This window comes from Anolis carolinensis, unplaced genomic scaffold, assembly GCF_035594765.1.
Source record: "Anolis carolinensis isolate JA03-04 unplaced genomic scaffold, rAnoCar3.1.pri scaffold_28, whole genome shotgun sequence".
NCBI classification, from domain to species: domain Eukaryota; kingdom Metazoa; phylum Chordata; class Lepidosauria; order Squamata; family Dactyloidae; genus Anolis; species Anolis carolinensis.
The window spans coordinates 227,501-241,173 of record NW_026943837.1 but is presented as its reverse complement, the minus strand read 5'-3'; the positions used below and the strand labels follow the sequence as shown (position 1 = coordinate 241,173).

The window sequence follows — 13,673 nt, the reverse complement described above, 5'->3', positions numbered from 1 at the left end:
TCGGCTTATACTGGAGTCAGTGTTTTCCCAGTTTTTTTGTGGTAAAATTAGGTGGCTCGGCTTATATTTGGGTCGGCTTATACTCGAGTATATACGGTAACTAAAATAAATCAGAATATCCCCAAATGTGTCAACAACCGTCTTCCAAATTAAGCCGGCGACCCTCGTGGGGGTTTGTCCGTGTCAGTGAGTGCAATTGGCACCCTCTCCGGATGACCACACACACAAAACCCAAAGAGGAAAGGTCTCCCAGTTCGGGATGTTCCCTGGCATCGCACTGAAACAAATCCCCGAAAGGAAGTGCCGTCTCTCATGCCCTCCTTGTTTGGGGCTTTGGGCAACGGCCCAGTCCCAGCAGAGCGAGGCCGTCGACACCGTTGCACCCACTGACCTTTCTAAGCGGACTGTCTATATCTTGATTTTTGAATACGGAGGAGTCCGTACACAGCAACACAGCGCTCAGATTTGGCTCTGCTCCCAGACTAGGCTTTGAATAGCCAAGCTTGGAAGTTCACACTCACAAAACAAGACTGGTTTTGAAAGGCCTCCTTCTCAGCAGGCTTTGAAGCAGAGGCCAGATGGTCCTCTGTCGGTAGGGATTGTGCCTTCCTGCCTGGCAGAGAGAAGGGGGTTGGGCTGGATGGCCATTTGGGGTCCCTTCCAACTTTAGGAGTCCCTCATATATATGATGGTGTCCTCATATAGTTGAATGAGGTGGGTTGGAAGACCCTTGGGGTCTATGGAAGTGTTAAACAGAAGCTGGATGGCCATCTGTTGGGAGGGATTGGATGGTGTCCTCATATATAGTTGAATGAAGTGGGTTGGATGTCCCTTGGGGTCTATGGAAGTGTTAAACAGAAGCTGGATGGCCATCTGTTGGGAGGGATTGGATGGTGTCCTCATATATAGTTGAATGAGGTGGATGGGATGACCCTTGGGGTCCTTTCCAACTTTAAGAGTCTATGGAAGTGTTAAACACAGGCTGGATGGCCATCTGCTGGGAGGGATTGGATGGTGTCTTCATACATAGTTGAATGTGGTGGGTTGGATGACTTGTTGGGTCTCTTCCAACCCAACAACATCAACAGCAACAGCAACAATAATAGATAATAATATAATAGCAATTCTATCTTCCTGCCTGACGGAAAGGACTTAGACTGGATGGCTTTTGGGGGTCCCTTCCAACTCCAGGGTTCTATGGAAGGGTTTAAACACAGGCTGGCTGGCCATCTGTGGAGGGGGATTGGATAGTGTCTTCCTGTATGGTTGAATGGGTTGGATTATATGGCCTTTGGGGACCTTCCGACTCTAATAATAATAATAATAATAATAATAATAATAATAATAACTACGACCAATAATAATAATAATAATAATAATAATAATAATAATAATAGAAAATATATAATAATATAATAGCAATTCTGCCTTCCTGCCTGACAGAGGTTGGAATGGATGGCCTTTGGGGTCCCTTCCAACTCAATAATAATAATAATAATAATAATAATAATAATAATAATAACTACAACCTTTAATAATAATAATAATAATAATAATAATAATAATAATAATAATAATAATAGAAAATATATAATAATATAATAGCAATTCTGTCTTCCTGCCTGACAGGGGTTGGAATGGATGGCCTTTGGGGTCCCTTCCAACTCAATAATAATAATAATAATAATAATAATAACTACAACCTTTAATAATAATAATAATAATAATAATAATAATAATAATAATAATAATAATAATAATAGAAAATATATAATAATATAATAGCAATTCTGTCTTCCTGCCTGACAGGGGTTGGAATGGATGGCCTTTGGGGTCCCTTCCAACTCAATAATAATAATAATAACAACAACAACAACAACAACAACAATAGATAATAATACTAGAAAATATATAATAATATAATAGCAATTCTGTCTTCCTGCCTGACAGGGGTTGGAATGGATGGCCTTTGGGATCCCTTCCAACTCAATAATAATAATAATAACAACAACAACAAAACAACAATAGATAATAATAGAAAATATATAATAATATAATAGCAATTCTGTCTTCCTGCCTGACAGGCGTTGGAATGGATGGCCTTTGGGGTCCCTTCCAACTCAATAATAATAATATAACAACAACAACAACAATAGATAATAATAATAGAAAATATATAATAATATAATAGCAATTCTGTCTTCCTGCCTGACAGGGGTTGGAATGGATGGCCTTTGGGGTCCCTTCCAACTATTGGAGCCTATGCCTTCCCTCTTTTCTTGAGACACTTAAAATGTCCCGGTTTCGCTCTCCGCCGGCCTCCTTTGTCCTTCGATTGCTCTGCTCGCAAACGCTAAGTCGCGCAGGCCGTAATGGGACATCTTTTCAGGTTTCTTTGTCTGAGGCTGACCTCCTTTTGAGGACAAGGGAGTTGCTACTTTTCGGGCAAAGGCTAAACGTAAAATCGCATCATATGACCTGTCCATAAAGAAATAAAGCACGGGGTCAGGTGGACCTAATTTAAACACGGCGTCAAGGGAGTCGTAAAGGCCTTTTTACAGCTGAAAGGGCTGTTCCTATTTGGGGCTTTTTAAGAGGAAAGTCTGTTACGATTTCTTTTGGAGCAAAGTTGATTGGAAGGAATGCAAGCAGTGTGTCAAGAGATTATCTGTTTTTCCTCCACCACAGGCATCCCAGTGTTCCTTCCTCTTTCCATTTATGTGGAATTTGCACATTTGCCCACTCCCTCTCCCATAATCCTTTCCTGTCATTTCCATAGCAAACAGAGTAATTGATCAGCAACTGAACATACTGAAGAGGTTTGGGGGGAGAATTCACCATGATTTAGAGGAGTTGTAGGGACTGGGATGTATAGTTCACCTGCAATCTAAGAGCACTTCAAACTCCACCAACAATGGATCTGGAACTGACTTGGCACACAGAACCCACACAACCAACAAAAAATACCTGGAGGGATTGATAGGAGTTGTAGTTCACCTACATCCAGAGCGCACTATAAATCCAAACAATGATGGATCTGGACCAAACTTGCCATGCAGACCCAATATGCCCAAAATTGAATACTGATGGGTTTTGAAGCGAATTGGCCTGGATATTTTGGAGTTGTAGGCACTGGGATGTATAGTTCACCTGCAATCAGTGAGCACTCTGAACTCCACCAATGATTGAATTGGACCACACTTGGCACACAGAGCCCCCATGACCAGCAAAAAATACTGGAAGCCTTTGGGGAAAATTCACCTTGATTTGGGGGAGTTGTAGTTCACCTTCATCCACAGAGCATTGTGAACCCAAACACTGATGGATCTGGACCCAACTCGACACACAGACCTGATATGTCAAAATTTTATGACTGGAGGGGTTTGGGTTAGGGTTGGGGAACTGACCTTCCTTTCTGGGAGTTGTAGTTCACCCACAACCAAGGAAACTCTGATCTTCACGGACAATGGACCTGGACCAAAGTTGTCACACAGAACCCCCATGACTAACTCAACCTACTGGAGTGGATTGAGGGGATTGACTCACCATAGTGGGAGTTGTAGTTTACCCTACAGCCAGAGAGCACACCAAACTCCACCGATGATGCATCCAGAGCAAACATGCCCAACATAACAAATGTTAAGTACGGATGGAGTTTCAGGGGGTTAACCTGGCATGATGTGAGTTGTAGTTCACCCACAACTTGACTTTTTCAAATAACCCAGGTACCCAAGCTATATTATTATTATTATTATTATTATTATTATTATTGGCACAATGACGTTGTTGACACAGCAAACAAGATAGATATGCTGGATTTTGTATCACAAAATCCCAAGTCGAACACTTCCCAAGTGTCTAGGACTGTGTGATGTATTTTCGGATGATGCGTGCAGATCCCAGTCGGGTGGCCTTTTGCAGTTGGCAGATCGTGATTTTGTCAATGTCTATTGTTTCCAAATGCCAGCTGAGATCTTTTGGCACGGCACCCTATTATTATTATTATTATTATTATTATTATTATTATTATTATTATTATTATTATTATTTTATGACACAGCAAACAAGATATATATGCTGGATTTCGTATCACAAAATCCCAAGTTGAACACTTCCCAAGTGTCTAGGACTGTGTGATGTATTTTCAGATGATGCGCGCAGATCCCAGTCGGGTGGCCTTTTGCAGTTGGCAGATCGTAATTTTGTCAATGTCTATTGTTTCCAAATGCCAGCTGAGATCTTTTGGCACGGCACCCAATTATTATTATTATTATTATTATTATTATTATTATTATTATTATTATTATTATTCTATAGTAAGAGAAAGAGAAATCAAAGCAGGGTCAAAATTTTCCACTCCCTGCTGCTGCCCTCTGTTGGTGAAATGCCTCTATGCCACTGAGTAGTATTGAATTGTTGTATTTTGTGAAATGAAAACACCAGCAGGCCCTTTTTCTATATTTTTCAGCATTTATTTTGGAATGGGCATCCCTCCGGAAGGTGTCCGGGCTGTTGCTAATTCTTAGCAATTGTCTGGAAATAAAAGAAGACATTATTTTAATGCATTAGGAGGACCTTTTGTGCAAAACCATAAAGACCGGGGGATTTGGAAAACTGATGGCATGGGCAAACTTGGGCCCTCCAGGCGTTTTGGACTCCAACTCCCACAATTCCTAACAGCCTACCGGCTGTTAGGAATTGTGGGAGTTGAAGTCCAAAATGCCTGGAGGGCCCAAGTTTGCCCATGCCTGGGATAGATGACCTCTGGGTGCCCCAGTTGCTACCGTTCTGTGCTTTTCGAGCATACCTCCTGGATCCAGGCATCGAAATCGGAGACCCGGGTGAAGACGGTGGGCTTCTTCAAAGTATTGCAGCCGAAGGCAGAGACAAAGCTGGTGATGCCGTGGACGTACCACCTGCCGTCGGTGGCCTGGCAGTTCAAGGGACCGCCAGAGTCGCCCTGAAAGGAGCCAAGGCATGGAAAGTGAATTTTGCAAGAAAGAGATGACAGAACAAATGAGCTAAAGAGCGGGGAGTGTGCTTTCTCCATCAATGTTTAACATTGACACAAATGACCAGCCACTGCCAGAAGGGACAGAGAGTTTCATGTATGCTGATGATCGTGTCATCAGCACCCAAGCAGGGAGCTTTGAAAGGGTTGAACAGAAGCTCTCTGAAGCTTTAGGTGCTCTTACTGCCTATTACAGGAAAACCAGCTGATTCCTAATCCATCTAAAATGCAAACGTGTGCTTCTCACCTTAAGAACAGACAAGCATCTCGAGCTCTGAGGATTATCTGGGAAGGAATCCCACTGGAGCATTGCAGCACAACAACATACCTGGGAGCCACCCTGGACCATGCTCTGACTTACAAGAAACACGGCTTGACCATCAAGCAAAAAAAGAGTACGAGAAATAATATACGAAAACTGATGGCAGAACCTGTGGATCACAACCAGGCACAGTGAAGACATCTGACCTTGCACTTTGCTTCTCTGCTGCTGAATATGCATGCCCAGTGTGGAATACATCTCACCACATTAAAACAATGGACGTGGCTCTTAATGAGACATGCAGCATTATCACCTATGCCCTATGCTATTGGAGAAATTACACTGCCGGGAAGTAGCAGCCAGCAATGAAAGGACCAAGGCATTGATATCTCTGGCCCATCCCCTGTTCATCTATCAGCCAGCACACCAATGTCTTAAATCAAGAAATAGTTTTTAAAAATCTACAGAGATACTTGCATCTCAGCAAGCAAGAGTCCAAAAGTGGCAGGCTAAAACCCGGAACCTCAATCAGTGACTGATGCCGGATGAGAGACTCCCTTCTGGGCACACAGAAGACGAGGCGACTTGGAAGGCGCTGGACAGACTGCACTCTGGCACCACAAGATGCAGAGCCAACTTTAAGAAATGGGGCCACAAAGTAGAGTCTGCGTCATGCAAGTATGGAGAAGAGCAAACCACAGACCGCTTACTACAATGCAGCCTGAGCCCTGCCACATGCACAACGGAGGACTTTCCCACAGAGACCACAGAGGAGGTACTCCAAGTGACCAGCTATTGGTCAAAGGACATTTAGTATAATGCCAAGTTGATTTTTTTTAATTGCTTGTGTTTTCAAATACATTACAACTTGTACCCTTGGTTGGCTTCTGACACGATAAATAAATAAATAACTAGCAACAATAGATCATTGCCAACCAGATGGTTGGCAGTTGGAAGCCCGAGTTGGAGTGAGCACCCAACTGTCAGCCCAGCTCACTGTCCACCTAAGCAGTTCAGAGACAGCTGAGTTGTGAGTAGAAAAATTAGGCACTGCTTAAGCGGGAAGGTATTTTACGGCACCATAAAAAATGCCAGCGATCAAAGAACAAGGAGGAAAAATTCTGCAATCAAAGGGCTCGTTATCATAGCAAATGGAGCAACAGCACACCTCTGTGGCCGGAATCGAGCATAATCTCCAGGCGCCGAAGTTAGGAAAAAGTGCTGATACAGTGTTCCCTCGGAGCCCCCGTGGTGAAGTGTGTTAAAGCACTGAGCTGCTGAACTTGCAGACCGAAAGGTCCCAGGTTCAAATCTCGGGAGCGGAGTGAGCACCCGCTGTTAGCTCCAGCTTCTGCCAACCTAGCAGTTCGAAAACATGCCAATGTGAGTAGATCAATAGGTACCGCTCCGGCGGGAAGGTAACGGCACTCCATGCAGTCATGTCAGTGGCCACATGACCTTGGAGGTGTCTACAGACAACACCGGCTCTTCGGCTTAGAAATGGAGATGAGCACCAACCCCCAGAGTCAGACATGACTGGACTTAACGTCAGGGGAAAACCTTTACCTTACCTTTAGAGTGTTCCCTCACTTATCACTGGGGTTAGGTTCCAGGACTACCCACAATAAATGAAAATCTGTGAAGTATGGACAGTATATTTATTTTAATATTCATACATTATTTTAGTAGTTACTAGCTGTGCCCGGCCACGGAAATTATTGAGGTAGTGGTGGTATTGAATGTCTGTTGTATGGTTGTCTTTATGTTTACTATGCACACTGAAGTGGATTATATGGCAGTGTGGAGTCAAGATAATCCAGTTCAAAGCAGATAATATAAGATTCTAAATGGGTTATATAGCTGTTTGGAAGGGCCTTGAGTCTAGACTGCCATATAATCCAGTTAAAATCTGATCATCTGTGGAAGAGGCCTGAGCCCTAACTGTGCCTGTCCCCTGGGCTGAGTAGGTTGCTAGGAGACCAAGTGGGTGGAGCTTAGCCTTCAAACTGGCAGCAATTGGATAAAAACTATTATTCCTCTCCCTGTAATTAGGACTTTATTTTTCTTTTCTTTTTCTTGTATCAATCTAGAGCCGTGAATGATGGGTTGTGTTGTCAAATTTCAAGGTTGGGGGGCCTGTAGTTTTGTTGTTTTGTCTGGTGCCCTGATGCCATCACTCTTTTATATATATAGATACACTATTTTAAGTCTTTATCAACCAATCGTGTGTTGATAAATCGCCTCCTCCTCCCGTTGCTGCTTGGGCTCCTTTTCTTTCCCTTCAGCTTCTCCTCCCTCCCTTCCTTAGGCTGTAAATTGTAATTTTTTACGATTTATAATATTCTTTTAGAGTTTATTGAAAAACCGCGAAACAGCGAATCCGTGAAAAGCCAGCTGCGAAGTAGTGAGGGAACACTGTATACCTGTTTGTCTGTCCTGTATGTCTAACGGCATTGAATATTTGCTGTATATGTGTGTGTTATGATCCACCCTGAGTCCAATTTTGGGGCAAGAGGGGCGGAATATAAATTCTGTAAAGAAGTAAACAGAAGGCAAAAGATGCCCTAAAAGAAGGGTCATCCTTCTGAACTTGCTCTGGGTTTGAGCCTGAACTTGGAAGGAACTGGGTGTATTGGCAGAGCCGGTCTTGCTAGCCTCCTGGGTGCAACAAGAAAGACATGGCAGTTCCTTCTGAACTCTTAAGTTTTGGACTTACGTTGCACCCGGCCCGGATGTCTCCTCCGGCGCAAATCATGTTCTGTTGGATGACGCCTCCCCACCAGTCTTTCTGGTTGCAATGCTCGTTGTCCACGACAGGGAGGATGGCTTGTTGCAGTTTATCCGGAAGTGGGCCATTGGCTGCAATAGAAGAATAGGATCCTAGATTTGGAAAGGACCCCCAAGGGCCATCCAGTCTGACCCCATTCTACCAAGCAGGGAGGGTCAAACCATAACACTATGTAACAACATTTGAAAAATGTTCTTTTTCCTGGTTTGAAAGTGTTATTTCTGGAGTAGAACAACTACTTTCAAAGTAATGACCACACAATGAAACAGGAAATACAAGGGTTGAATGAAAAGTAATGCCTCCACCTTAGTTACTTGGTTTTGGATGGGAATATTTTAATAAATCAAATGCAACGGCTTCCCCGTCTGCGCAGGGTTCCATACTTCAAACTTTAACAACACAACCGTCCAATGCTAAGGCTTCCCCATCTGCGCAGGGTTCCATACTTCGCCCTTTAACAACACAACCGTTCAGTGCTAAGGCTTCTCCGTCTGTGCAGGGTTCCGTACTTTGCACTTTAACAACACAACCGTTCAATGCTAAGGCTTCCCGCCATATGGACCTGTAGAGGAGAACAAGCCCGTACCTGCCACAGACCAGTACTGCCATCTCTTGAGGAGTTATGAAGGTGGAGACATTACTTTTCATTCAATAGTCGTAACACTTTCAAACCAGACACAGAAATTTTTTCAAATGTTATATAGTGTAATAATAATAATAATAATGCTGTGACTTACTGTAGAGCCGTCCCCATCCGCTGATATAGCAGGGATACTCGTTGGGCAGGATCTCTCCGGCTGGAGGAAGGCAAGCCAGCTCGACATTCTCATTCAGCTCCGCAGGCCGAGACAGCTTCACGAGCGCAATGTCGTTGCTGAGGATTTGGGGAGGAAAGCCAGACAAGACAATAGCTCCGCCAAAGCCATGTCTCCCAATCCCCTTCGTCTTGGATGAAATAATTGTGGCTCTTACCCGCAGGCTGCGCAGAAGAAAATCCATCGCGGGTGAACAAAAAGGTCGCCTTTGTTGATGGGGATGTGTTGCTCAGTCCCGTCCTCCTTGCTCATGTCGTATTCGCCCAGGACAACCTTATACTTGCGGAATTTGCTACAAACAGATTGTTATTATTATTTGTTACCAATGAGAGAGGTTTCTGTAGCTTTGTTCTTAAGTCGAAGTTGGAACAGGGACATTTTTTAAGTGTAACTCCAGCCAAATATATATTCACTTTGGATAGCATGTGGAGCCCCCGGTGATGCAGCAGATTAAACCACTGAGCTGCTGAACTTGCTGACTGAAAGGTTGGCGATTCAAATGCGGGGAGCAGAGTGAGCTCCCACTATTAGCCCCAGCTTCTACCAACATAGCATTTTGAAAACATGCAAAATGTGAGTAGATCAATAGGTACTGCTCCAGCGGGAAGGTAACGACGCTCCATGCAGTCATGCCAGTGGATATGAGCACCAACCCCCAAAGTTGGACATGACTAGACTTAATGTCAGGGGGAAACCTTTACCTCTACGGTATCTTTGGTTAGCCCCTCACTTTCTGCTCCTGTGAGGATTGGATTTTGGGAAATTCAACTTGTTGTGCAAATAAGGATTGGGGATAAAGCTTCATTGGAGAACCCTTTCCCCCTGATAATAACTCTTTCATGGGTGGATTTCCCTTCCAAGTGGTCGGTTTCTCTCATGTTTCTCTCATGTCTCAGCCCCCTTTTTAACTATGAGTCATTTGTAAGTTGGATGTTTGCTACTCGGGACTGGCTTGTACTAAGTTTGGTCAAGAATGCTGAGGCAGGGAGTCCCACCAGTCCCAACAGCACCTGAGCTCTGCGAGTGCAACATTCCTCCGAATGAAGCACAGAGTATTTGAAGATCGGGACATCCATAGGGAGACAAAGGTGCTTGTTTATAAACCTATTCCCCTCCCAACCCAACCCTCCCTTCCCCATCTACAGACATCACTCTCAACTCCTGGAATGATTCCACCAGCGTTGCCTCCAGAAAATCCTACAAATCTCTTGGGAAGACAGGTGGACCAACGTCAGTGTGCTAGAATAAGAAGGAAAGACCACCAGCACTGAAGTGATGATACTCAGACATCAGTTTCACTGGACTGAAGGCCACGTCGTCCAAATGCCCAAAGATCACCGTCTCCCAAAGCAGTTGCTCTACTCCCAACTCAAGAATGGAAAATGTAATGTCAGTGGACAGGAAAAGAGATTGAAAGGTGAGCTTAAAGCCAACCTTAAAAACTGTGACATAGACACCGAGCGAGAACTGGGAAGCCCCGGCCCTTGAGCACTCTAACTGAAGGTCAGCTGCTACCAGCAGTGATGTGGAATTTGAAGAGGCACAAATGGAGAGAGAAAGGGAGAAACGTGCCAAGAGGAAGGCGCGTCAAGCCAACCCTGACATCTGGAAACTGATGTCCTCACTGCAGAAGAACATGCGGGTCAAGAATAGGGCTCCACAGTCACCTACATATCCACCGCCAAGGCACTACACTTGGAAGGCCATCATACTCGGACAATGAGGGATCACCTAAGTAAGTAAGTAAAGGATGTCACTGTGGAACTTACGAGATGCAGTGGGCGGCAGTCATGACCCATTGGGGGGCGATGAGGGACCCCCCGCAAGTGTGGCGGAACTCCCCGTCTTTCTCGTACTGGAGGGAGATCTGCACAAGAGGAAGGGAGCGTTACGCAATTCCATGGGCATGACCAGAACTTCAGAGCTTACAAACAAAGGAGGAAGATGCTTGATGTGCAAAGAAAGAAGGAGAAAGGGAAAGGAAAGGGGGGAAGAGAGGAAAGAATGAAGGGAGGGAGGGATGGAAGGAAGGAAGGAAGGAAGGAAGAAGAAGGATGGAGGATGAAAAGGAAGGAGAGAGAGTGGAGGAAGGAGGAAAGAGAAGGGTGGGAAGGAGAAAGAGCTGGGCTTTAGCAGCAATAGATCTTTACCAACCGAAATGTTGGCAGTTTGAGCCCCGGTTGGTGTGAGCACCTGACCTTCACCCCAGCTCACTGTCCACCTAAGGAATTCAAAAACAGCTGTGAGTTGTAAGTAGAGGAATTAGGCACCACTTAAGCGGGGAGGTATTTTATGACACAATAAAAAGGAAATGAATCAAAGAACAGGAGGATCAAGGGATCGTTGTCATAGAGGATGGAGTGACAGCACCCCTCTGTCTGTTTGTCCGTCCTGTATGTCTAACAGCATTGGATGTTTGCTGTATATATGTTCTGTGGTCTGCTCTGAGTCTCCTTTGGGGTGATAAGGGCGAAATGTCAATGCTGGAAAGAAAGAAAGAAAGAAAGAAAGAAAGAAAGAAAGAAAGAAAGAAAGAAAGAAAGAAAGAAAGAAAGAAAGAAAGAGTATGATAGGAAGAGAAAGAAAGGGAAATATAAGGAAGGATGGAAGGAGATAGGATGGAAAGAGAGGGAGGGATAAAGAAGGAGGAGGCTGAAATAAAAATGGGAAGATGGAGGGAAGGGGGAAGGAAGGAAGGAAGGAAGGAAGGAAGGAAGGAAGGAAGGAAGGAAGGAAGGAAGGAAGGAAGGAAGGAAGGAGAAGATAGAGTATGATAGGAAGAGAAAGAAAGGGAAATAGAAAGAAGGATGGAAGGAGATAGGATGGAAAGAGAGGGAGGGATAAAGAAGGAGGAGGCTGAAATAAAAAGCAAGAAAGCAAGAGAGAAGGAAGAAAGGAGAAGGAAGGAGGGGAGATAAATCTCAAAGGAAGGAAGGGGGAAGAGTGGGGAGGAAGGAAGAGAAGGAAAGGGCAACAAGGAAGGGAGGAGAGAAAAGGAAGTAAGGGAGAAAGAGGAGGAAGGTAGGGAAAGAGAAGGGAAAGAGGAGTTGAGCAAAGAAGAAAGAAGAGAGAGGAAGGAAAGAAGAAGAAAGGAAGGGGAAAAAGAAGGAAGGAAAGGGATGGGGAAAGAAATTGCGGGTGAAGATGGAGGGAAGTGTGATGAAAAGAGAAAGCAAGAGAAGGAAAGAAAGAGAAGGAAAGAGGAGACAAATCTAAAAGGAAGGCAGTAATGGGGGAAGAGTGAAGAGGATGAAGGAAGAAAGAGAAGGAAAGAGGGGAAGAGGGCATCAAGGAAGGGAGAAAGAAGAGGAAGGGAAGGAAAAAAGAAAGGGAAAGCGAAGGTGGGCAAGGAAGAAAGAGAAAAAGGAAGGAATGGGAAAACAGAAGGGGAAGGAAGGAGAAAGGGAAAGGATGGAAGGGGGAAAAGAAGGAAAGAGAGAAGGAAGGAAGGAAGGAAGGATAAGTAGAGGGGAGAGAGCTATTTCCTGACCTGCCAGGGCCAGCTGTGAGGGACGGCATCCTCTCCGTTGACCACCCTGGCATTGGGCGAGTAGACAGGCTGTCCGCACCCGGAGGCTGTGGGCGAGAGAAGAGACCAAATGTGGGTTAAACGGGCCTAGAGCCTGCCACAGCGTGTGGCCTTAGATATCGCGACACAAGCAACGGCAAGCCAGGATCCAGTATCTGGGCTTGTTGCAAATAGGACGAGAAAGAGAGAGAAAAGCAGAAGGTCTTTTACCGCCAGCCGCCAGCAGAACGGGGATCAGGAGGCTCAGCATGGTGGGTGGGGTGGGGTGGCCCTTCCTGGCCTTTGGGCCTTTTATATTGGCTTTATCAGCCTGGGGGCCCTCCACCTGGGACACAGGTATTGGATTTTCCGAGCCTTTGACAGCCAAGGCCAAACGGAAAGGGATCGATGCCACGCCAGGGAGAGGAACAGCTGGCCCCTTGGCACATTTTGGGGCAGCCGAGGACACCAAGGGGGCCAAGACATGGGAGGAATGAATCCGCTTTAATCATAATAATAATAAACTTTATTTATACCCCACCACCATCTCCCCAACGGGGACTCGGGGCGGCTTACATGGGACCATGCCCAGAACAATACAATATAACAGAATATAAAAAGAGCAACAAATCATAACACATTGAACAATACAATAAATGATAATATACATTACAACACAAAATCAGAAGAACAATAAAAACAAGGGCGGGCCACATGAACACTAAGTTTTGGGTTTATCTTGTACATAACATACATTCAGTTATTTCTTTGGTTTAATAATATTGTTGTTGTTGTTGCCCGGGTTATTTGAAAAAGTCAATTTTTTATTGTCCAAAATGCATAAGGTTGTGGGTGAACTACAACTGAGATTATGCCAGGTTCACCCCCAGAAATCACAAGTTTATACTTGAGAATATATGGTACATGTATTATTTTTCTCTATTATTATTGGTATTATTACATTGATTATTTTTCTCTATTATTGTTGCTACTATTACATTTATTTTACTCTATTGTTGTTGTTGTTGTTGTTATTATTATTATTATTATTATTATTATTACAGTAGAGTCTCACTTATCCAAGCCTCGCTTATCCAAACCTCTTGATAATCCAAGCCATTTTTGTAGTCAATGTTTTCAATATATCGTGATATTTTGGTGCTAAATTTGTAAATAGAGTAATTACTACATAGCATTGCTGCGTATTAAACTACTTTTTCTGCCAAAGTTGTTGTAAAGCATGATGTTTTGGCGCTTAATTTGTAAAATCATAACCTAATTTGATGTTT

The 13,673-nt window shown here is 44.2% G+C and overlaps 1 protein-coding gene across 1 annotated transcript; it reads right to left on the bottom strand.

Annotated features, from left to right (window-relative positions):
- Positions 1-4,450: 4,450 nt before the first annotated feature.
- LOC103281670 (proproteinase E) lies at positions 4,451-12,664 on the bottom strand. Its single transcript, XM_062966736.1, has 8 exons — positions 12,616-12,664; positions 12,367-12,452; positions 10,646-10,743; positions 9,034-9,168; positions 8,799-8,935; positions 7,990-8,132; positions 4,808-4,960; positions 4,451-4,533 (listed from the first exon to the last, which is right to left on the bottom strand). Exons 1-8 carry the CDS (start codon positions 12,653-12,655, stop codon positions 4,516-4,518), a joined length of 810 nt encoding a protein of 269 aa, XP_062822806.1. The 5' UTR covers positions 12,656-12,664; the 3' UTR covers positions 4,451-4,515.
- Between the last annotated feature and the right edge of the window lie 1,009 nt (positions 12,665-13,673).

Coding starts and splice junctions, on each gene's coding strand:
- LOC103281670 (XM_062966736.1), bottom strand. CDS start 12,655: ATGCTGAGCCTCCTGATCCCCGTTCTGCTGGCGGCTGGCG. Junction 12,453..12,615: donor CGTTCTGCTGGCGGCTGGCG/GTAAAAGACCTT, acceptor TCTCGCCCACAG/CCTCCGGGTGCGGACAGCCT. Junction 10,744..12,366: donor CTCACAGCTGGCCCTGGCAG/GTCAGGAAATAG, acceptor CCTCTTGTGCAG/ATCTCCCTCCAGTACGAGAA.